The sequence below is a fragment of the Bos indicus genome, chromosome 22 (genome assembly GCF_029378745.1).
Source record: "Bos indicus isolate NIAB-ARS_2022 breed Sahiwal x Tharparkar chromosome 22, NIAB-ARS_B.indTharparkar_mat_pri_1.0, whole genome shotgun sequence".
Lineage (NCBI taxonomy): Eukaryota > Metazoa > Chordata > Mammalia > Artiodactyla > Bovidae > Bos > Bos indicus.
Window position 1 is genome coordinate 14,643,247 of NC_091781.1, and position 25,601 is coordinate 14,668,847.

Sequence of the window (25,601 nt, forward strand, 5' to 3'; positions counted from 1 at the left end):
TCAAAATTCCCTTTATTTTATTGATAGGAGGGCAAAGTTGAAACAGTTTTTAAAATAATATGATTTGCCCCTTGTACTCTCATTCACAAGGTGAGTTTTCAAGACATTACAGAATATGTAATGATGTCACTGCTCTGACAGCTGATGGAACAGTTACCTGAGTATTCTTGTTTTGAAAATTTCTGAGTTTTAATTTATAATACAGTAAATATCAAAATTATAACCCACATTTTAAAAGCTTTAGTCATTTTTGAGAGTTTAAAGGAGTCCTGAGATGAACAGATTTGTGAAACACTTCTCTTTTGGCATGAGAGGCATGTTGAGTTCTGTCTGACTCTTTGCAACCCCATGGACTGTAGCCTGTCAGGCTCTTCTGTCATGGGATTCTCCAGGCAAGAATACTGAGAGTGGGTTGCAATTTCCTCCTCCAGGGGATCTTCCCTGACCCAGAGATCGAACCTGAGTTTCCTGCATTGGTAGGCAGATTGTTTATTGCATAATTAAGTCGAATTTGGAGACTTGCTCCTATTGTTTCTTGTTTGTTTGTTGATTAGTTTTTAGGAACCATAACCTATTCTCTTTCTGCCCTCTCAGGGAATTTAATGTGAGTTTTAGTTGTGAGTGACAGTTCAGGGGTTGGCTGTGAACAGTTCTTGCATAAAGGTAAATGTAGAGGACAGAGCTTTCTTCTACTAGTACTAGCCCAGAGTGACTGTCTTATGATGTGCTCTCATCACTGGAGGGGTTTAGGCATAAATCAGACAACTGTTATCGAGAATATCTTTAAAGATTAATAGTTCAGGTAGGAGATATACTAAGAGAGATCTAATAAAATAAGGTCCTGTTAAAGACACTTAAAATCCCACAGTTCTGGACTGAATTCACTTTGGTTGCATGTGAATCCTAATGCTAATAAATATAGTATGGTTCTTATTAATTGGTATTGCCTAGTTAAATTCTTTTCCTGTTGAATCTCTTAAAAAAATTAAAATGAATGATAAAAATGGGCCTCTCAATTTGTTTATTTTCTTTATTTCTCCCATATAAATATGATACATTTAATCAACTTGCTTACCTGTTTTTCATGTGTTTTATTTCAGTTGGTCGAATTATGTTTCAGCTCTTTTCAGATATATGTCCAAAAACATGCAAAAACTTCCTTTGCCTATGCTCAGGTAAATGAATTATTAGATTATTTCCAATGAGAAGTCCTGGCTTAAAATTTTACCTTCCTTAACAGAATAGCTGTTTTCCTTAAAAAGTAATGGATTGTGAAATGAAAAATAAAAAATATTATTTTCACTGATAAGTCAGGGAAGCATTTCTTAAAGAGAGGAGAAAGAAATGGTCTCAAAAATTAAAAAGGAAGTACCACCATATGTAATGGAATCTTTATGCATTGTAGTTTAAAAAATAATAGCATGTATTCAAAACTGATTTATTTTGATAGAATTTTACAGATTTTAGTACTTTGAATAAATTTAGCCTTCCAGATCTCACAATAAATTTACGATTAGAGGATAGAGAAGCAGAACATAATGATGTTGTTGTTACATGTAATTGGATTTATATTTTTAAACAGTAGATAAAATGGGGAGGAAAGACATTTATAATGTTGCTTATGTCTTAGAGTGTCCTATACCAGGGAGGAATTTGACAAAGAGCTAATTGAATGGTTGTTCCCATGGAAGAATATGTTTGTAGCTAAATTTAATTTCTTTTTTTTTTCCAGGAGAGAAAGGCCTTGGGAAAACAACTGGAAAGAAGTTATGTTATAAAGGTTCTACATTCCATCGTGTGGTTAAAAACTTTATGATTCAGGGTGGGGACTTCAGTGAAGGTAGAGCTAAAAGTTATGCTCTTAATAACTGTATTAATTCCTAAAGCACCTCATTATTTTAATTGTAAATATTGTGTCACAGTATGATGTAAATATTAGATGGTCAGTGAATAGTTGTTGGATGAATGAATGTTGTAAGCCAAGAATATATCAGGTCAGATCAGATCAGATCAGTCGCTCAGTCGTGTCCGACTCTGTGACCCCATGAATTGCAGCACACCAGGCCTCCCTGTCCATCACCAACTCCCAGAGTTCACTCAGACTCACGTCCATCGAGTCAGTGATTCCATCCAGCCATCTCATCCTCTGTCGTCCCCTTCTCCTCCTGCCCCCAATCCCTCCCAGCATCAGAGTCTTTTCCAATGAGTCAACTCTTCTCATGAGCGTGGTGGCCAAAGTACTGGAGTTTCAGCTTCAGCATCATTCCTTCCAAAGAAATCCCAGGGCTGATCTCCTTCAGAATGGACCGGTTGGATCTCCTTGCAGTCCAAGCGACTCTCAAGAGTCTTCTCCAACACCACAGTTCAAAAGCATCAATTCTTTGGCGCTCAGCCTTCTTCACAGTCCAACTCTCACATCCATACATGACCACAGGAAAAACCATAGTCTTGACTAGACAAACCTTTACTGGCAAAGTAATGTCTCTGCTTTTGAATATGCTATCTAGGTTGGTCATAACTTCCAAGGAGTAAGCGTCTTTTAATTTCATGGCTGCAGTCACCATCTGTAGTGATTTTGGAGCCCAGGAAAATAAAGTCTGACACTGTTTCCACTGTTTCCCCATCTATTTCCCATGAAGTGATGGGACCAGATGCCATGATCTTCGTTTTCTGAATGTTGAGCTTTAAGCCAACTTTTTCACTTTTATAAAAAGCAAAATACTAAGAGGTTTTTTGTTTTGTTTTTATGCAGTTTTAATACAGTTATTTGGTGAATACCCTCTAGTGAATGCCAAAGTATTGTTCAATTGGTTTTATTCTTTTAGAGTTTTGTCAGTGTTTGAAATAAATGGGTTCTGGGGATAATTTTTTAAAATAGTTTTTATTATAATGGAATTGGATTTATAGTTTAAAAATGAGGTTGATTGAGGATTATTAGAATTTTTATCATCTGCAGGAATTACAAGGTGTTAACTCCTTCAGCAAATTAAAACCATAAAGAGTAATTTATGTATGTTAGTATTTTTTTAGTTTTCATCATTGTTTAACGTAGCTCATTATTTTCAGGTAATGGAAAAGGTGGAGAATCAATTTATGGTGGTTATTTTAAAGGTAAGGCTTAATATTTTATGGTCTTTTGTCTCATTTCTGATATAAAGCAAGTTTGATCATGTACTTTTAATGAGAAGAGGTTTACTTATAGTTCACTTTTTGCATGAAACTAATGCTGCATGAAAATACTTTATTTGCATGAACTTGGGGATAAATTATATTGTAATATATAACTTTTAATTGACAAGATTAATTAAGGCTAACTTTATGGTTAAACATGACTTTCAGCATGGAGGTTAGGCAACTATATACATGAAAACTCCTATCTTCCTGCCTAAAACTGTCAACATATTCTTTTGTTTATAGAGAATGTGGTCTTTTGCAAAATGAAAAGGTAAGAGAACGAAGCTCAGTAACACAAACTCCAACTCTTTTCCCTTGCACCCTTCCTAATAAATTTATGGAGAGTCTGGGTCAGGTTGTGACTGGATTTCTTATATTGCTTGAAGACTTGGAAAACTCTGTATACTATTTCATACATGCACCTGTATCTTTTTTTCTTTTTCCAATGGGTTATTATTTCCATGTCAGGGTGAAGAGTCTAGTTTTTTTTTTCTTTTCCCCTCTAAGCCAAACAGTGTCTTTGAATAAAAGTTGGTATTTCTTCCTTTCTCAAAGGTTTGTATGTTTTCTTTTGTATAGTAGAACTATATGATTGTGTTTTATTCCTACAGTAGTATTTGCATAAATCTAACTATTACACTTGCCCCAAAAAGCCTTAGAAAAGTCAGTTGCAGAAATTTATAATGGGATCCAGTATTACTAGGTTTTAATGCCATGATAGCTTCAGTGTTATAATAGTCTTTTATATTTCTTTTGGGGAAAAATGGATTACTACTCTTTTTCAGAAGCCTGTTCCCAAGGTAATCTTTTTTTTTGTTTTTGTTTTTTAAGTTTTCTGTGTTTCTGTTTGTTCAAAAGAAAGATTTGTTTGTATCAATGTTAAAAGGAAACTTAAATTAGTTTTCAGGATACTTCTGCTGGAATTAAATCCGTCTCTAAGTGATCTTTATGACAGAGGTTTTCCTTTGAACTAGTAGCAAACAGCTCTTGAGCTGATTCCATTAGCATGTAGCAATTTGAAATTAATACTGTAGGCCACTTTAACATTGTTGTTGCCTGTGGCGGATATTTGTATGTATATCTTAAAATTGAATCTTGCCATTTAAATTTTTGTATTTGCAGGGCTTTCTTCCTTAGATAGTTTTTGATCCTATTGATTAGAATCTACATACTTGATTTAATTAGGCATGTCTCTAAACTTACTGTAATATTTTGGTTAGGGTTGGTTTCATCATCTAGCAACAATTTGATTGAGTAATAAATTTACCATATAGAAATTAAGCACATAAGAGGATTATTAAAGCTCCCATGAATGGTGCATTATGCAGGATGATTGGAAATTTGGAAGAAACGAGCTCTACTATATTTTTTTTTTTTAATTTTCTTGGTAGTTTTACCTGAAAGTTAATAGTTTAAATATCATTTAGCCAAAGTCTGTTGGTACTAAAAGTGACTGTTCTAAGGCTGTTTGTATAAAGTGTTAAATATATGTTCTTTTTCTCAAAGCTAAGTAGTAAATAAGTAGTATCTGGGTTTTTTTTTTTTTATGCTTTTGTTATTTGGTTAGTTAAAAGAATTTTTTTCGAAATAGTCACGTATCTGTACTGACCAGAAGAGGAATTTCATCCTTTGCTTTCTATTTACTGCTTTGAACATTACACGTTAAAAGTGGCTTATAATTGGAGACTGACAAATTTGTGTTTTCTTCAAACAGATGAAAACTTTATTCTCAAACATGACAGAGCGTTCCTTTTGTCAATGGCAAATCGAGGGAAACATACCAATGGTTCCCAGTTTTTCATGTGAGTAGGCATAATTCAGAGATGAGCTTTTCCTAAACAGAGAAGCGCTGTTCATAAGAAAGATGGTATCCTTGATCCAAATTTACTACTAGGTTCTGTCAGCTTGAGTTTTATTATGTTATAGTAACTGGTAAGCTCTTAACAGCCATCTCAGTATTAAGAATATATCCTGGATTTGAAGGATGGTACTTAAAAGGCATAACTTGAAGATGTAAATTATTCTGTTGTCATCTTAAGAAATTGGCTTTGACTCTTAACAAATTTGGGGGCTCAGTTTATCAAATCTGAATTGGAATATAAACTCTTGATGAGCATTTAAAAAATTGTTCATGACTGGAACTGAATGTATCCTTGGCGTGGAAAGCAGTTGGTTTGAGTAAACCATAGTATGGTTGCTTTTCCCTCTTACTGTTGTTCTTTGAGCCAGTTTGAGAGGTGCCATTATTTTCTGACACTGTATAGAGATAAATGATTTGGTGTTAAGCCAACATTTGTAGCAATCTTAAACTTTGTGAGATCTCTATGCATAATTGAACTAACCCAATATTGCTTTCATTTTCACCAAAAATTTGTGCTGTTATTGCTTAGAAAACTTTAGAATGATAAATTTGTTTTTTAAAAAACAAACACTTTTACATGTACGTGTATACACAACCAAAACCTTAGTTATTTCTCATCTGAAAGACTTTTGGCATACTCTCTGTTATGTTCTTATGTAAAGTTATTCTAAAACCTATTTTTATTATAACTCCATGATATAAAATATGAAAGGTAGTTGCCTAGTATGGAGTTTAATGCTTTTGATTGAAAGTAAATTTCTGCAGTTATCCTATATATATTGGAGAAATATTTTTTCCATACCAGAAAAAAATTTTGTCATCTTTCTGAATGGATGGGTATGAATGGCGCTTCCCTGTATTTAAAGGAGTAAAGTATTCATATAAAATAAATCTCACACTTTATGTTTGTGTGAAAAATAAATTCCAACATGATCTGATAAAGTTCAGATAAGGGGCATTCTGTTCCCAAGAATGTCCTAAAAATGGAAAGCTGACAGAAGATAATAATGCTTGGATTTGTACAGGAAAAAAAGAAGACTTAAAACAGTTATTCCTCTATCTTTTTTGATCCCATAGAGTATTAGTTACTACACTTCTTTACTAGAATATTTTTCTATTCTTAATCTCCTTGAGAGCCAAAAAAAAAAGTAGTGGAAAATATTTTGAAAAACTTAATGTAGGAGCTGTTTACTCTTTGATTAAGGTTTCCCATTTCCATTTTTAAGCTTATCTGAACTGTGAACATGATAAACTAATGATTCATTGGTCAAAAGCTACCATCTGAGGGCTCTAAAGTTTCTTTTAGATTTCCTTTTTTAATCAGTAATTTCAAAATTTGATTTATCGGGTAGTAGTAGCTTCTTCCCATTGTTACATACTTATTAGCTTATTTATAAAATATTAAGAGATAAAACCCATGCATGTATATGCATTGACTAAAATTCAGTATATGAGAGTCTGACTTCAAAAAATTTAGAGTATCTTGTTTTTTTGTTACTTAGTATTTGCTTAAGTCTTTTCTAGAAATGTTTAGCATCAAACAAAATTAAAGCTATGTCTATTTTCTACATGACTTAATTTTACATCGGACTATCTTTTGACAAGGAATGCCAAATGAAAATTGTAACATTTATAAATTAGGATTAAGTTTTAACCTTGTTTTTATAATTAACTGCTTATGGATGGCACTAAGATCACTGTAAACTTGTGATTGAAAGAAACTTTTCTGCTTCTAGTTTGAAATTTACTTTTGGAAATGAGTTTTCAGTTAAAAACAGTCTTGGAAGTAATTAAACATTTTTGCAGTCACAAAATAAAATCCTCTTTTTTTTTTTTTAAAGAAGCTTTTATGCACGTGCTTTTTTTATGTGGGCTAAAAGTACCAATTCCTCAGGGGTTTCAGGATAAAATAAAACTATTCACTTTTCTAAATAAAATGTTTCCTTGCTTTTATACAAAGAATAAGTCAAATGGAGACGGTGGCCCATAGAAGTATCTTTGAAAATCTATGTCTTGCAAGCCCAAATCTATTTGGAATTGGAAGTAGTTAAGAAAAAGCATAATGTACAATCTTCAAGTTGTGTAGATGATCACAGACAATTGCTCTAAAAGTTGAGGTTCTGAGGGTTGATGGTCACTGAGCTGTCAGACAGCTTCCCATTGGTGACTTCTAAATTTTATCCTCCTCCCACACTTCTTTGGCACCTTGAGCAGCAGTTCTGCAGTCTGAAAAAGAAAGAGTAGTGTGAGAATGGATCATAAAATGCCAAGAACTGCCTTTATAGTTCCGCTTAATAAGGACATTTAATAAATCCTTGCAAAATGGTATTTGCAGTTCATGTTATAAATCTGTTACCTTGTAATTCCAAGGAGTAAATTTGGTGCAATTAGTGTGGTACTTTGAGCAAAATGTTTCTCAAGAATTCTTGTGCTTTTTGTAAAAACTATCGCCTTCATTACTTGAAACACTTAAGACCTCTCCTTCCTAAGGCATATACATCATTTTATTAAAATTTTTTGTATATATTGCTTTCTTTGGGTGGAAAAATTATGTGTGTGATAAAAACCAGATTGTCTTTTGTATAAAGCTATTTATAATTTTTGCAGTAATTGCTTATATCTACTACTATATTAGTCATAGTGATTTTGCTTTTAGGGACCTAAATAGAAGAAAACTAATTATTTTTGGAATAGTACTGCTCAAGAAACATGAAAGAAGTAATACATGGCACTATCCCCATGAATCACTGAGGAAGTAATAGTTTGTTCATGCTGAGGTATTTTTGAAGGAATTCAAAGACCTAGGACCATGTTAATGGGGTTCATTTTATTATTATTTATTTTTTAGGCCAAAGACTAGGAAGAGGCTGCAATAAAAGTTATAGGATTATAAAGCCTAGGACTAGAAAAGAATTTAGAGATCCTCTATTCCAGTCTTTCTGTTCTATAGATAATGCTAAATAAGGACGAAAAGACATATACAGTCTAGGTTATAGTGTTTTTCTCATAATCTTGAAGAAATTGATGGCTAAAAAGAGCATGCTGAACACTGTATGCTACATAGGTTTATTGACCGTCTGCTCTGAGTTTATTTATTTATTTAGACTTGTGAGATATTAGTTCCAGGGATTGAACCTCAACAGTAAAAGCACAGAGTCCTAACTTCTGGGCCATCAGGGAATTCCCCTGAATTTATTTTAATTTTAGTCAGTTTTAGATGCATCAACTGTTGCTGGAAAAATAATATGACACACAAGAAAGCATTTTCTTGTCCTTTAGCTGTCAGTAATAACTATCAAGTCTGGCTCTGAAATTCATTGTCTTTCATTCATCAGAAAGATGAAGAAGATACTGCATAACAAATTAAAGAGATTAGTTAGGTAATTTATAAGTTTGTATTAAGTAACTCTTCTCCTGGGTTAGAGCACTAACCTATCAGGAAACCTTGTATCTAGTCTTACCGTATGCCTTGAGTTAGTTTTGTTTTTCCTTTTCTGTTTGTAAACTGTAGCTCACTTTCAAATATAAATAACATTTTGGTGTGAAAATGCAGACATTAAAGGAAGAAAGTGTTTCTATAGGTTGATCCTAAATTTTTGAGTATATGAAATGATTTATATGCAAATATTGTCTTGCCTAAAAGAAATAGTTGTGGTTGCTTAATTTTCATCAGTCTGAAAGGTAGTTCAAAGCAGCTTTGGTTCATCTTGCCAAAGTCAGCCAGTTTCTTCATTGGCTGCTGTTAGAGCATATTGATGGAGAAGGCAATGGCAACCCACTCTAGTACTCTTGCCTGGAAAATCCCATGGACAAAGGAGCCTGGTAGGCTGCAGTCCATGGGGTCGCAAAGAGTCGGACATGACTGAGCGACTGCACTTTGACTTTCCACTTTCATGCATCGGAGAAGGAAATGGCAACCCACTCCAGTGTTCTTGCCTGGATAACCGCAGGGACGGCAGAGCCTGGTGGGCTGCCATCTGTGGGGTCACACAGAATCGGACACAACTGGAGTGACTTAGCAGCAGCAGCAGAGCATATTGGAGTAATGATCACGCTCATCCCCCTTGGCTTAGTCTGTGAAGGCCTCATGTCACACCAGGGAGTGGGAATACCCACAGAACCTTCGAGAACAGGCTTTGTCACTTGCCACTGTTAGCAGTCATGATAATTATAAAAATTTAAGAAAATAGGATAGTCAAAAAGTCGGACTTTGATCTTTAAACAAAAGTTCATCTTGTTTGTTACATCTTGTTATAAATAGGACTGTGGGAGGAAAACATAAGTTTTAGGATATCTTCTGTGTCATTTAGAATAGCTACTCACCTGAATGAGAGAAGTGCTGATTGTTTCAGAGTAGCAGAGCAAGAGGAGTTGAGGGGTGGTTCGGTTTCAGGGCTTTACAAAGCTGTATTGATATTTGGGGGTAGAAATGCTTTTTCTTTCCACATATTCATGAGTTTGTTTGAGAAGAAATGCTACTAAGTATTAATAACCTGAGAAGTTTTTCCTTACTTTTTTAGGAACAGTACCTTCATATGTTAAAGATTTTTCATGAACAGATTTCATGACACTTAACCATAATCCATATTCTCTGGATATCAAATGTCATCCCTGACATCCAGTCTGAATATTACTTAGTGTTTGTGTGACATTTGTGTTAGCAGCATGGACGGAATTCTGTATCTTGTGGTGTTTGGTGTGTATTATGTTAATTTTAGTGCTGAATTTTTTAAAGCTGTTCCATTTTAGTGGCTTCTGGAATGATAGGTAGAGCACTGTACTGTGGGTTCGTTAGTTTCCATTGCCCTTACATGAGCTTTGTTACGCTGTACAATTTGGTGCCTCTTACAGTTTCAGGAGTCGAACGGGAAAATTGCATGTTAAAGGTTGTGACAAATAGATTGTCTTTATTTCCTTCTCTCATACTACTTTACAAATAGAGTCACTTTTTTTCTTAACATTCATTGGAAACACCACATTATTTGAAACATATTCTTTGACAGTCATTCATGTATCAATGCCTTTTAACATTTTTAAATATTTCAAGATTTAGTATGTCCAAAACCCCTGTAAAGAATTTTGTCCACTGTATATAATATGGGTTTTGGTCTGAATAGTAATAGATATGTTTAAATTATAATTGAGTTAAAATTGATCAGACAGTGTATATTCATTGAACAAAAAATTTTTATAATGGGGAAAATCAGACATTTGAGAGGAAAAGAAAGTACTGTAGCCAACCAAGATTTGACAGCATACATTTTCTTATACTTTCATTTCTCTTGCCTTTTTATCCTTTGAGAAGATTCTTAAAATTCTAGGTATGCTGCCTTATTATTATTATTATTTTCAGTGACTTAACTAAAAAAGTGTGTGTAATGGCAGTGAACAGAAACTACAATCTAAACATTTGCTCATTAACTCATAATGTATAGTAGTCTGATGTGATGTGTAACCAACAAAGGTTTCAAATGTAGAAACATGAAAGGTTCCTTAATTATCTGAAGTGAATTAGTAAAAAGTATTCTCTGGAATTTTGTTTTGAAGTCTCTTAACTCAGTTTTTTCCATTGAGATTTTTGTTTTTGTACCTCTAGTAACTGCTCCTGGGTATTCAGATTTTTATATTTATGTATGTACTCCAGATACATTATTATCTTTTTGAGAAGGATGTTAGTTGACTTAGCCAGTTTCTAGGAATATAAAAGGAAATATAATATTTTGTTTCTAACTATTATTCACACTGTGATGTTACAAATATTAGGGACCTGAGCAGATTCCCACTTCAACCACAGTGCTTTTCTTAAGCATAGTTCATCTCTACATACATATCCTATGTGAAAGAAAATTTAGAGCCCTCCTTTTTAAAAAGCTTTCTTGCTTTGCATAAAACTTGAAAGTATTTAATTTCAAAGTTATATTGATATTAAAACATAGATTCAGTCTTGTCTTAAAAGTGTATTACAATTTATTTCTTGCCATTTTTGTGTAAAATTTACAGAAAGAGTGTTACACCGTGCGCTCCAAAGGTAATGTCTCATTACTCTAAGGCTCTCTCTCTTTCTTTCTTTACCTTTATTTATCTCTTTAATCCTGTTGTTATATGCATTAAGAAAAAAACTTTCTGCTTGATCTGTGGCAGCAGTACATGTAAAATAAGTGTGTTTTATTGTTCATAGTAAATCCTGGGAAGTATAATTTTAATTTCAGTGGCCTGTTACCACCAAGTTCCCACACATCTTGGGGACTGGGGTATATTGTATATAATGGTTTATATCTCATTTCAGTACAGAACTGTTACTTTCTGTATAAGGCCAAAATCTGCTTTGATAATGGTAAAAAAAAAAATGTAGTTTCTTTTTTTGCAGTATCAGTCATACTTTTCTGTTTCTAGGATTTATGAGATTTAGATGAACCCTTGTGCATGTATTTTTAAAGCAGATTCAGAGGTGAAGGGAACTGGAAAATCAGTATCTGAGTGACAGTAGAAAATGGAAATGTGAAAATATTGGAAGCTTTTCTAACTTGAAATGTTTTTGTGGTTATTTCTCCTTCAGGTGTGTTTTCATAAGCATGTATAAACTTACATATTTATGATAGCCCCTGGCTTTAAGGTCTTAACTTACTGGGCATATGTTATCACTACATTGGTCCTTACAGCTGTATAGTTTTGAAACATCAATTAAGAATTGGTGGGGTGAGGTCTCGTTGTCTATTTTAGTAGAATTGAAGGGCTTGGACCAAGCATATAATTTTTTTCCCTTGCCCATCAGCCCAGTTCCAGTAAGCCTGCTTTACCTTGGAATTTCTGCTGTTAGAATGTGGGCTGAGAACTCCAGAGGGCTTCTTTTTGTTAAGCTACTTCCAGTATTCTTATTATATAGCCTAACCCAATTAGATCATAAGTTTGTATTTCTGCATCCTGAATTGCAGATGCGAGTAATAGACTTAGTTATTCACACCTGTTTAGGCACAGTAGGCCAGTTGAAATTTATCCTTGAAAGAATTGCTCTTGTTTTCATTTGTTTTCCTTGCTAGTGCACTAAAGGTTGAGTTTGTGTTCAGTTCTCACTTGAATTAAAAACAAGACTTGAATCTGTCATAAAGGTTCTATTCTCAAATTGAGTTTCAAGTAGTATTTTGCTGCGTCACTGCAGTAAGTTCAAATTTTTAATTACACCATTAGTTCCAAAGATTTGCCCTAAGGTGGTTTTTACAGCACTTCTATTAACCAGGGTGCAAACTGAATTGGATTCTGTGTGTTTTAAGAAAATATATAGACTTTTCCTCAATACCAGAATATCTGAGAGTTGTGAGAGAAAGGCCCAAGGAAGAGAAATATATCTAATTAATACATCATTGTTTTTACTGCTACATGTTTGAGACTGAACCTTTACATTATAGAACATTTTTTACCTTTAAAATTGTTATCTCTTTCCATCTTTCATACAGTGGAATCACTGTCTAGCATATGTCCTAATTTTTACTGTCTTTACTGTGCTTGGTAAAGTTGCGTAATTATGGGAAGCACATTTCTGTATTAAAGTTACTGTCAGGATAGTTTTTGGATGCTCCTTTCATGATTTAAGCATCAGTGCCTAACCGTTTGCTACATTTTCTTTTCTTCTGTTTTTATTCATTTTTATGGTTACATTGGCTTCAACTACCACTTCTCAATCTTCTAGGGAAAATTTGAGACTAGTGGTTTTAAAACTCAAGATTCCCTTTAAAATTCTGCCACTTCTTGAGTTGATATTTTAATTTTTTAAAGCTAAACTGTAGTACTGTTACAGAACTAAAAATTCTTAATGTAAATATATGTGTTATATTTCCTGATAGAATAATGCTTTTTAGTATTGAAGGCTAAAATTATGTTTTATTGACTTATATTCCTTAGAATTTCCTTAAAATGATAATAAAAATTGACATTAGAGCTTCTAGTACAAGTGACTGCTTTCACATGGTCTGATAATCCAGTGACGATTCTCTCAAATACTATTTCTCTTTCTTATAAACTAAGATGTTTGTGATAGAGTCTAGTTATCTACTTTTGAATTTTTTTCCACTATATAATTCACATAGTCTGAAGATGTGTGAAAATGCTATGGGAAAACCAGCTTGAGTTCAAAATGCCTTAACCATAATATACCCCCTAGGCTTCCCAAGAGTGGCTGTCTGCCAATTTGTGACTGTAAAGCAAGCAGTTGGATGTTTTTGGGCCATGGAAATGTAAAGTACCTGTAATGTTATCCACAATTACTTACTTTGTGGTCAGAAGTGTTGGCAGATGGAAAATTTGCTCCCTATTGCGTTTTCTGAGTTGTTTTGAGTGGCAACTTAAGTGAAGCAAGAGGGGCAGGAAGTTCTAAAAACGGCTGTTGAGGCCTACCTCCAGCTACCTGCCTAAAAGATGCAGACTCAGTATGAAAAATAACTAGTAGAAAAACTCACTTAAGTGTGGGGGGGCACTTGTTAAGTGTTGATCACACTTTTCTTTCCATAAGCAAATGGCTAGATGTTTTTTATTCTTGTTTAATTATCTTGATAAGTTTTGAGTTTGTTTTTGTTTTTGTTATTGTCATTGTTTCGGATTTGAGAGTAACTTTAATTTTAATGTATATTTATGCTGTATATTTCAAACCTATTTCACATATATGTGTATATATATATAGTCTTCATATTGGAGAGAGAAAAATTTGTAATGCATTGTCATCTTGAGGGTTTTTTTAATCAGTAAAATGACTACTATTGCTGTTTTTAAGCTTATTAAGTTTAGGTGTATATCATGTTTAACTTTTTCCCCTTTTTATCTTTACTTCTTTGTTCTCTACATGCTGTGCTTTTAAACCCTTCTGCTCTGTACACCTGAACACCTGGTTTCTGCCATCTTCTTTGTGTTGATATTTGTTGCACAGTACCACAAAACCTGCTCCACACCTGGATGGGTAAGAGTTACATTCTTAATATTTTGGGGAGGTGTGCTGGTGGCCAGTCCAACCAATTAGACCGTAGTGAACCCTCAAGGGGGCACTCTTGACCTCTGGTTTATTCTCTCATAGCCAAGCTCTCCCCTAAGGATCACAGGATGCAGTAGTCTTGAGACCACGGATGGTGTCTCAGTATCAAGTGCAATCTGATTGGTACACTCTCTACTGTAAAATAGTTAAGAATCATTGTTTTAAAAGCAGAAAACTAAGGCCCAGTTTGAGCAAGGTTTTTTTTTTCCTTTTATGAAGCAGAACTTCTAATTTCCTTCTAGTTGCTTCATACATCAGACACTTTTATTTTCAGGTCTGTGGACATGTCATTTACAATTGTCTTGATTACTAATCTTGGCTTAACTATCATCAAACCAGTTTTTCTTGAATTTGTATTGTGACAGGGTGCATGTTGTCTTTGGACTAGTTATTTCTGGTTTTGAAGTGATCGAACAAATTGAAAATCTGAAAACTGATGCTGCAAGTAGACCGTATGCAGATGTACGAGTTATTGACTGCGGGGTGCTTGCCACAAAGTCAGCAAAAGACGGTAAGAGTGTTTTGAGTGCAGAGGGAGCTAGGATACAGGTAACACTTGTTGAAGACTATAACTTAAAGATACCTCCTAGATTTCAGTAGTGGAAGAAACTCCTACGAGTAATATACCAATATCCCTGATGCCTCCATATCATACCCTGTATTCAATCCATCAGAAATCTTTCCAACTCTGACTTTGTCTTTTTACTTCCCCTGTTGTCACCTTGGTCCAAACCCAAATATCTTTTACCTGGGTTATTCCAATAGCCTCACCACAGTTCACTTTGCCTCTATCATTGCTTCTGTATAATCTTTTCTCAGTAATGATAGCTTCGTAACTGGTCTTCTTGCTTCCACCTGACCCTCTACAGTCCTCAGCAGCAACCAAAGCCAGCTTCTCCAAGGGTTCCCTCTCTGTCAACCAAAACTAAAGTCTTTACTGTGGTTTGTAAGGGATTCTGGCTTTTTGCTGTTTCTCTAATCTCTCCATATTCATTGTCTTCCCAGCAGTGTTAATCTTTACTCAAACATGCCAGACACTTGGGGACTTTGTGCTAGCTGTTCCTTCTATCTGGAATACTCTTTGTTCAGATACCTGCATGACCCCTGTCCCTCGCTTCTTTCAGGTCTCTGCTCAAATGTTATCTTAAATTACCTTGACTTGCCTTGTTCCCTTTACTCTGTGTTTTCCTCCCTCTTCTTTAAGCATTTATCATTTGTTATATTAGGTAGTTACTTATTTTCTTATCTGACTGAACTAATATATAAACTTCACGAGGGCTTTGTTACCTTACAATCTCACCAACAAGTTGTATTATCAACTTGAAAAAAAGTTTATTTAAATTTTTAGTGGGCTTTATATAAAACATGTTTTATAATACTTGGTAATCATTTCTTTTTACTCTGAAAGGTGGGCAGTGAAATCCAGTACTAATACTTTTATTACTATTTATTAAAAGTTTTTGAGAAAAAAAGGAAGAAGCCAACTCATTCAGAAGTCTCGGATTCCTCTTCCAATTCCTCATCCTCTTCAGAATCATCCTCAGAAAGTGAAATTGAACATGAGAGAAGCAGAAGAAGGAAACATAAGAGGAGACCGAAAGTTAAACATTCTAAAAAGAGACGAAAGGAAGCAAGCAGTTCAGAAGAGCCAAGAAATAAACATATAATAAGCCCAAAAGGGTAAGTGTGAGACACCAGGGTAGTCTTACCTAGAAAACAAACACCCTGGAATGGGAACAGTATGTGTGATTCTGTAAACTTATCTTTGTTACCTATTGTTGAAAAGGATAGTATTTTAGGAAGTTTATATTGAAATGTTGCAAATCTAAGGGTAGCACAGATGTTTTATATCAAAGATTTATGCATTTGTAGGTAAAAACAATCCCTAAAACTCTTAAAGAAAGGATCATTTGGCAATTCTTGTATCAGAGTTTTAGTGCAGTGACTGTTTCACTCACTCATGTTTTATATGTTCTGTTTATGAAAATTGTGTTAACCTTTTTAGTGGGATTTGCAAGGTATCAGTACTTTTGCTGTTAATTATGTTATTTAATACTAAAATTTTAGATATACACATTTTAATTGGTGATTTGATTGTTCTTTCTAAGTCATTCTGAGAGGAGTGATACCAATGAAAAAAGATCTGTTGATTCAAATGCCAAAAGGGAAAAGCCTGTGGTCCGCCCAGAAGAGATTCCTCCAGTGCCCGAGAACCGATTTTTACTGAGAAGAGATATGCCTCTTGTCACAGTGGAGCCTGAACCGTAAGGATGATTAACCTACATGTTTTTGTTTCTCTGACTGATAATTCCTGTCACCTCATTGCAGGTGCACACTCATTTATTGAGCGTGACCCATAGTCAAAGCACTTTGAAATATACTGTGGGAGATACTGGATTCATGAATGCCATGGACCCTATCTTTCAAAATTCGTATTCTGCTAATAGAAAAAGGGAATTTGCCAAGTTGACCTGGGAGAGTTCTTAGTGGAGATCTGGGAAGATTTCTTTACTAACTTCATTTACTTAGCCTTTCATTAGAGGGTGAGATTTTGGTTACCAGAACAGAGGGTTAGTTGAACTCTTTGGGTCCAGTCAGGTTTTAAAACATAGTGCAAAATTATTGCATGGTGATTTGGGATATAATTTAGTACCATATGTTATTATTGTTAACTTACTCAGTGATAACTCCTCTATATTAGAAAAGCTAAAATGTAGCTTTAGATTTGGTCTCAAAAAATAGTGCTTAATGTATTTTGTGTGTTACACTCAAGTTTAGAATTGTTAAGAGAAATGTTGTATGACTAGAAATACCATAAAGTGGTTGGGGTAATTGGCAATTGAGTTATTTTGAAGTCTGAAAAGTTATAGAGATGTCCCTGTTCACAGTTAAGTCTCTATATAAGATTATTGTTTAGACCGTTAGATATTTTAAAATTCTAAGAATTCTGTCTTGTGAACAAATCTTAAAATACAAAACACCATTCATTGATCAAATCCATCTAGTTTCCAGAAAGTAGGAAACTTGAAAGGTCAATTTCAGTGTCATCTAGTAGGAGTTGGCAAACGACAGTCCTCCGTGGGCTAAATTCAGCCTCTTGTCTGGTTTTGTGCAGCCTATGAGCTAAATGTGATTTTTATGTTTTTAAATGTTTGTGGAAAAAAATCAGAAGAATAATAATATTTTGTGATATGTGAAAATTGTATGAAATTCAAATTTCAGTGTCCATTAAATTTTACTGGAACACAGCCATATCCATTTGTTCACTATTTTCTTGGGCCGTTTTTATGCTATAGCAGCAGGATTGAGGAGTTGCAGAGAGTTTGTATGTGGTGCTGTCATTGGTATATATGCTGTTCAGTGCACTACACATCACAGTGTATTATATTTCAAATTTCATTGATAAAACATTTGTGAAAACTTGTTTTCTTTTTGTTACATAATCATCTTTAATTTTCTTCTTGGCCTAGAAATCCTAAAATACTTTCTCTTCGACTTTTAAGAAAAAGTTTGCTGACCCCTATTATCTGGTATTTTTTTTAAGTAGTTTATACCACTGTCTTGTATTTATGGTTGAATATCATTGGTGAGTTTATTTGGTCATTGCTTCTCTTTGGTTACATAATATCTTTGGAAGTTATATCCTGCAGAATAATTTTGAATCATAATTGGTAAATAGTTGTGTCATAACAAAGATAGCAAGTTGATCTATTTCATTAGAATGCTTGAGATTTGATCAGTCACTTGGGAGCTAAAATTAATGTGCTAAGAATGCAAGATATGCAATATGAAAGGATAAGAAACAGGGACTGACAGCCTTATAGAGCTTGCCATCTTACTGAATTTGCCAGCAGTTAAGTTCTTTATCGGAGAAGGCAATGGCACCCCCACTCCAGTACTCTTGCCTGGAAAATCCCATGGATGGAGGAGGCTGGTGCACTGCAGTCCATGGGGTCGCTAGGAGTTGGACACAACTGAGCGACTTCACTTTCACTTTTCACTTTCATGCATTGGAGAAGGAAATGGCAACCCACTCCAGTGTTTTTGCCTGGAGAATCCCAGGGACAAGGGGAGCCTGGTGGGCTGCCGTCTATGGAGTTGCACAGAGTCAGACACGACTGATGCGACTTAGCAGCAGCAGCAAGCTCATTACCACTTATACTTTGTTTAGCAGAAGCTGGATTCTACACTTGCTCTAATTCATTTGTTCTCATGTTCAGCTGCACTTCAGTGTAATTTGGCAAGCTTTTAAAAATACCAGTTTCTGGGCCATACAACAGAGTAAATTGGAATGTTGTGGGGAAGGAGGTGGAGAGTGGCAACGTTGGATCAGCCATGTAAAAGATACCAGATGAACATTAATTCATGCTGAACAGTTAGAGGCAGGTCATTTGGTTCAGTGATGTGTTCTTCATGAGGAAAATGAGGTAAACAGTTGTCTACCAAGAGTACCGGCTTCTTTCATTGTGAGAATCAAATGATATCATGAATATGAAATAACCGAAAAAACTATAATATACTTTTTAGTTAAGGTTTTCTTATAGTGGCATTGTATGTTTATCTGGAGCCAGATTCCTGGCTGGGAAAACCCTGTTATATCATGGTTGTAAAAGTCATGTTTCATTCCTCTATGTGACGTTGGACAACATTCTTAACTGTAATCTTAAAATTCTTTATTTTTAAAAAGGAGTTGATAATAGTACCTACCTCATAGTATTGTTATGAGAATTAAATGAACTAATAATGCCTTTAATGATATCTGTTAACATTTATTTAAAGGATTTTTTTGATGAGAACCTACTTATAGCACAGGAAACTCACTCAGTATTTTCTGTAATGGCCTATCTGGGAAAAGAATTTCAAAAAAGAGTGGATATATGTATATATAAATAACTGATTCACTTTGCTGTACACCTGAGACTAGCAAAACATTGTAAATCATCTGTACTCCAATAAAGATTTAAAAAATAACAGAGGATTTGCTTAGAAAATTAGGTCATGTGGAGTGCCTCATTCTATAAAAGTGTTAGATCTAAGTGAACTGTTATTGTATTAAAGGAACATAAATTCTCCGTTTACACACTGAGAAAACTGCCTAGCATTTGTTTATTTTTAATTTTCAATCTTCTTTTCCAGGAAAATTCCTGATGTTACACCCACTGTAAGTGACCAGAAACCATCTGTGTCAAAGTCTGGACGGAAGATTAAAGGAAGGGGCACAATTGTATGTGTGTTAAAACTTAATTTTTTTCAAATTAGTTATCTGAGCAGTAAAATGTTTTTACCTGTAGGCAAATCCTAGCTTTAATCTTAGGCATAGTCCAAAGTCTGTCCAGGGAGCTAGTTGTATTCTCTTAAATTAATATGTAGCTATGCGAAGGCACTGCTGTTAGATCAGTGTTCATTGCTATGTTTGAATGGATTTAAATATTGAAATGAATGTGAAATAGTATGTTCAGAAATCTTAGTATATTGAATAAGCTAATGAGTATAACCATTAGGACTTCTAAGGGAAAGTTTATGTGTGATTACAGGTGAATATCTGCCTTTCCTATTTCTTTTAGTTTGATTTAACTTTATACCATCATTATGGTACTTCAGTTATTATTGCATTTAAATGGCATCCAAGATTGAGTCTTATGCTTACCTGTCCTATAGCAGATTACAGTTGGGAAGTATTTTTTAAATAGTTATTCCTAACTTTGTTTTTAAAGCGCTATCACACACCTCCAAGATCAAGATCCTGTTCTGAATCAGATGATGATGATAGCAGTGAAACTCCTCCTCACTGGAAAGAAGAAATGCAGAGATTAAGAGCATATAGACCACCTAGTGGAGAAAAATGGAGTAAAGGAGATAAGTAAGTAAAAGTATAATCCTATCTCTGCTATATTTTAAGTCTTAAGGGGATAGAGACATACTTCTGGGTTTTTCACTAAAGATTTATATTTAAAATTAGATTGTGACCAGAGAATACATTTGGGAATGCTTGATGAAATGGAAGGAGGGCTGATTGGCTTTGGATACTTTTAAATCAAAATTCTATTTTCTCTCACAAGACCATTACCCTACTGAATTTCTTAAAGATTTCTTGTTTAATTTTAGCAATAATCAGGACTTTATTTTTTTTAACTTACATAGCAGATTCTCTCATAGCCTCTTTTTTTGTAGTCACTAATGGTAGATAAAAAAATTTGTAGCCATTGTGTGTGTTAACTTCTGACCCTAGGGACTGTTGCTTCTTCAGCAGTGTACCCATCTCTTGTCTTCAGTGACACTCCACAGTGGAATATCTATTTTAGAAGTGGGGCTGGCCCCAGAATAGCTAGTGCAAAATATACCAATGGGACCCTGTGTAGAATTCTCTTTCTCTGTGGCCATCCAATGGAATGGTTCAGAGTTCCGAGAAGGAGGACAAGGTGTGTAATCTGCTGTGTGCAAGTGGTATGGATATGGTAGCACTGAGAACAGTTTTGAGCTCTGACATTAGCACTGATATTGTAAAGCCTGCATCTTAGTTTTCATGTACTTTTCCCCCAATTTCTGTACTAAGTAGTTTAACTAAAACCTTAAGGAAAAGTCTATGATCACCTCTATGATCCTGAGATAAAACAATAGTCATGCTAGTTTTAAGAAGAGGCAGGCCTCCCTGATAGCTCAGTGGTAGAGAATCCACCTGCCAGTATAGGAGAAACGGATTCAATCCCTGATCTGGGAAGATCTTACACGCCTTGGAGCAACTAAGCCTGTGTGCCACAACTGTTGAGTCTGTGCCTGGGAGCCACAACTACTTAAACCCATGTGCACTAGAGCCTGTGCAAGAAAAGCCACCATAATGAGAAGCCCATGCACTGCAACTAGAGAGTAGCCTCCACTTGCCACAACTAGAGAAAGCACATGCAACAAGGAAGACCCAGCACAGCCAAAAATAAATAAGGTTATTTTTTAAAAAAAGAAAGAAAAAGAGGATTGTCAGGAATTCCCTGGTGATCAAGTGATTAGGACTTGGAGCTTTCACTACCAGGTCCCAGGTTCCATCCCTGGTCGGGGAACTAAGATCTCACAAGTCATGCAGCCAAAAAAAAGGGAGGCTTCTCTTAAAGTTTTGGCAGTTATCCTGTATCTACAGAGAATCAGCAAATTGTTTGGGAATTTGATTTGACTCCCTCAGAAATTATTCCTGGAGGCAGAGCATTATTGAGCAGATCAAAGCCAGGAACGTGGTAGGTGAGCAGTGCTTTTGTAATTAGTTGGTTTGCTTTTCAAAACTATTTTCCTATCAAATTTGAAAATTCCTGATTTGACTCTGGAAAAATCCTTTTGTAAGTGAATCTGTTAATAGTTATTTCTTTGAAGTTTTATAATTTCAGGACCAGGCCTATCAACTATTTGCTTTATCCTTCCTACATGTGCTTAAAGCATTGATAGAGTTAGTACTTGGTTGTTAACTAGGCTTTTGTTGATGCCTAGTATTGACAACAAATGTGTTTTAATTTTAAAGCTTAGAAAACATGCTTGTACATAACTGCCTGCATATTATGTCCTTTTTATAGGTTAAGTGATCCCTCTTCAAGCCGATGGGATGAAAGGAGCTTGTCCCAGAGATCCCGATCGTGGTCCTATAATGGGTATTATTCAGATCTGAGTACAGCAAGACACTCTGATGGTCACCATAAAAAACGCAGAAAAGAGAAAAAGGTTAAGCATAAAAAGAAAGCTAAAAAGCAGAAACATTGCAGAAGGCACAAACAGACTAAGAAAAGAAGGATTGTTGTACCGTCTGACATAGAATCCTTAAAATCTTCAACCCGACGAGTGAAATCCTCATGTGATAGAGAAAGGAGATCTCATTCTTCCTCGTCTTCATCTCATCACTCGTCCAAGAGGGATTGGTCTAAATCTGATAAGGATGACCAGAGCTCTTCAACGCATTCCAGCAGAGACTCATACAGATCAAAATCTCACTCGCAGTCTTATTCTAGAGGAAGCTCAAGATCAAGGACTGCCTCAAAATCTTCATCACATTCTCGAAGTAGATCAAAGTCCAGATCTAGTTCTAAGTCGGGGCACCAAAGAACAGCATCAAAATCACCAAGAAGAACAGCCTCTCAGTTAAGTGAAAATAAACCTGTTAAAACAGAACCTTTAAGAGCAACAGTGACACAAAATGAAAATGTTATAGTACAACCAGTGGTGGCAGAAAATATTCCTGTTATACCACTGAGTGACAGCCCCCCTCCTTCAAGGTGGAAGCCTGGGCAGAAGCCCTGGAAGCCCTCTTATGAACGAATCCAGGAAATGAAAGCTAAAACAACCCATTTGCTGCCCATCCAAAGCACTTATAGTTTAGCAAATATTAAAGAGACTGGTAGTTCATCATCCTACCATAAAAGAGAAAAAAATTCAGAAAGTGATCGTAGTGCTTATTCAAAATACAGTGATAGAAGTTCAGAAAGTTCACCAAGGTCAAGGAGCAGATCTTCTAGGAGTAGATCTTATTCCAGATCATACACAAGGTCTCGAAGTTTAGCTAGTTCACATTCACGGTCTAGGTCTCCCTCATCTAGATCTCATTCACGAAATAAATACAGTGACCATTCACGGTGTAGTAGATCATCTTCATACTCTTCTGTTAGCAGTGATGATGGGAGACGAGCCAAGAGAAAATTTAGATCCAGTGGGAAAAAAAGTTATACCTCAAATAGAAGGCACAGCAGCAGCTCTGAAAAAGCACTTCGTAACAGATATGTCAAAGGCAGAGCCAAGTCTTCATGTCATAGAAAGTACAGTGAAAGCAGATCATCTTTAGATTACTCTTCAGACACTGAACAGTCAAGTGTTCAGGTTACGCAGTCAGCCCAGGAGAAGCAAGTCCAAATGGAAGTGAATAATAAACAAGAGAGAAACAGAGATGAAGACAAATCTAGGCCTGAACGGGAATGCCCTCATTCAAAAAAAAGAACTTTGAAAGAAAATCTTTCTGATCACTTTCGAAATAGCAGTAAGCCCAAAAGGAAGAATTATGCTGGGAGTAAATGGGACTCTGAGTCAAATTCTGAACGAGATGTAACTAAAAACAATAAAAATAGTCCCCGGCCATCTTCTGATAAGGAGGAAGGTGAGGCCACTTCGGATTCTGAGTCAGAGTCTGGTGAAATTCACATCAAAGCCAAACCCACAACTAAGTCTTCAGCAAATACTTTACTGCCTGATGGTAACAGTGCCTGGAAATCAAGCAAACAGCACTCCTCAACCTCTGATTCTGAGGAATTCTATTCCAATTCAGAAAACACTAGAGGAAAGCCACACAAGCATAAACACAGCTCAAAGGAAAATATTAAAAGGGAACACACCAAAAAAGCAAAAGAGAAATTAAAAGGGAAAAAAGATAAAAAGCACAAGACTCCAAAACGAAAACAAGCATTTCACTGGCAGCCTCCACTAGAATTTGGTGAAGAGGAGGAGGAGGAGATTAATGAAAAGCAAGTTACTCAGGAGGCGAAAGAGAAAAAGCAAGTTTCTGAGAACAGTGAAACCATAAAAGAAAATATTCCCCAAACTAAGAAGCCCTGTGAAGACAGCAGCCTTTCAGGTAAACATAGCACAACAGTGTCATCAGATATTGATCAGTCTACTAAAGATGGTGTTAAACTCAGCACTTCTCCTGTAACCGTAAACACTGATGAAAATGTAGTCCGTTCTCCCCCAAACATTCAGCATATTGAAGAGAGCATCCCAAGCGGAGCAGAGGATATGCTACAAGCAGATGACAACATGGAGATTTGCACTCCTGATCGGAGCTCCCCAGGAAAGGCCGAGGGGACTTCCCCTCTAGGAAATTCAAGGCTTGATACCCCAGATATAAGCATTGTTCTAAAGCAGGATATGGCAGCAGAGTATCCTGAGGCAGAGTTGAGAAAACAGGAAAGCAGTATGTCAGAAATCAAAATGTTGGGTGAGATGGGCAAACAGGACAGCGGCTCTGCCAGCTTGACCAGTGCTGTAGAAAGTACTATAAAGAACGAGGTAGCTGAGAAAAGCCAGACGAGCCTCGTGGATAATAAATGGAAGCCCCTGCAAGGTGTGGGGAACCTTGCAGCACCATCTGCTACCACATCCAGTGCTACGGACGTTAAGGCACTGACTGCTATGCCTGAAATGAAACCACAGGGTTTGAGAATAGAAATTAAAAGCAAAAATAAAGTTCGGCCTGGGTCTCTCTTTGATGAAGTAAGAAAGACGGCACGCTTAAACCGGAGGCCAAGAAATCAAGAGAGTTCAAGTGATGAACAGACACCTAGTCGAGATGGTGATAGCCAGTCCAGGAGTCCAAGTAGATCTAGAAGTAAGTCTGAGACCAAATCAAGACACAGAACAAGGTCTGTCTCCTATAGTCACTCAAGAAGTCGATCGAGAAGTTCCACATCATCTTATCGGTGAGTGTTACTCTCTTTTTGTCTCCCAAGCAGAGTCCGTTACCATTTTGTTTGGAAGAACACCAGAGTTAGGGACAAGACCACTGTTTCCAAATACCTGGGAGGAAATAAGGAGAAGGCTTGTGCTATGTGACTCACAGAGCAGACTGAAGACACAGGGAGTAGAGATTTCAGGGGAAGAAGTTTGGGCTCAGGGTAAACAACTATTGCTGTTAGTTAAAGCTCCCTGGTATTTGCAATGCGTTGCCATGATAAGGGACAGAGTCTCCATCTTTAAAGGTGTAAGCCCACTCTCTGCTATCAGTCATACCTTAGAAGGGAATCTTGGCATTTACTGCTGGGGACCAGCCTCAGCAGAGTCCAGGGATACCCTCAAGATGAACGGCATCGGCGAATGAATGACACGGGGAGGCCAAGCTTCAGTGAGCGAGGCCCATAACTTTATTTTCAAAAGGAGCTTTATACCCTGACTTGTACATAGAGGAAAATGAAAGATGCAAGGTCATGCAGAGTCAGCCCAAACACTCCAGCAGTTTTGCCCTTATCGAAACCAGGGTTTTTTTCTGTATGCCTTTCCATAAACAAGGGTCTTATGCTATGTACATTATCTTCTGGCCTGGAGGCCTGTTGACATTTTATGACCCTTTTTTGATAAAAGGTTGATCAACCAGAAAACTTGTTTTCCCTTGAAGTGTTTTTACTTTATATTTCTAATCTGTGTCAGCCTCAGAAAGTACTAAACAGTTATATTTTCATGGAGCAAAGGTACAGTGGGTCACAACAAGGAAAGAACTTATTAGCTCAAAGGTCTGATGTGGTTAATACCAAGGCTACTACTTGTTTTTCTTACATTGCAACTACATTAACTAATGCACTCCCAGGTGCACAAGGGATAAGGGATATGGGAACTTGGCAGCAAGCATTGGCCCAATAATGAAGCCCTTTACCAGTACTATTCTAATAATTTTTCACCCCTTAAAGGGCTCTGTGCCCATTAGGACTTTTAGAATGTTTAGGCTTCCCGTGCCTTTCATGGTTGGGAAGTTGTGAACAATCATGTGCGTTAGTTGTAAGAGTAAGGAAAAACCTGTGAAGCAAGCTAGAATGCCAACAG

The 25,601-nt window shown here is 35.9% G+C and overlaps 1 protein-coding gene across 5 annotated transcripts in view; it reads left to right on the forward strand.

Annotated features, from left to right (window-relative positions):
- The window catches only part of NKTR (natural killer cell triggering receptor), a 53,563-nt gene that overhangs the window by 11,045 nt on the left and 16,917 nt on the right, over positions 1-25,601 (forward strand). For 3 of the 5 annotated variants that reach the window (XM_019984096.2, XM_070776145.1, XM_070776146.1), the window contains exons 3-13: positions 1,101-1,175; positions 1,733-1,840; positions 3,067-3,111; positions 4,889-4,976; positions 13,950-13,979; positions 14,417-14,562; positions 15,509-15,731; positions 16,160-16,315; positions 19,188-19,275; positions 19,766-19,911; positions 21,605-24,487. In XM_019984096.2, the coding sequence (XP_019839655.2) occupies positions 1,101-1,175; positions 1,733-1,840; positions 3,067-3,111; positions 4,889-4,976; positions 13,950-13,979; positions 14,417-14,562; positions 15,509-15,731; positions 16,160-16,315; positions 19,188-19,275; positions 19,766-19,911; positions 21,605-24,487 (3,988 nt within the window). Of the gene's footprint in view, positions 1-1,100; positions 1,176-1,732; positions 1,841-3,066; positions 3,446-4,888; positions 4,977-13,949; positions 13,980-14,416; positions 14,563-15,508; positions 15,732-16,159; positions 16,316-19,187; positions 19,276-19,765; positions 19,912-21,604; positions 24,488-25,601 lie in introns of those variants that run through there. The other 2 variants (XM_070776147.1, XM_070776148.1) reach the window with 2 other exon arrangements.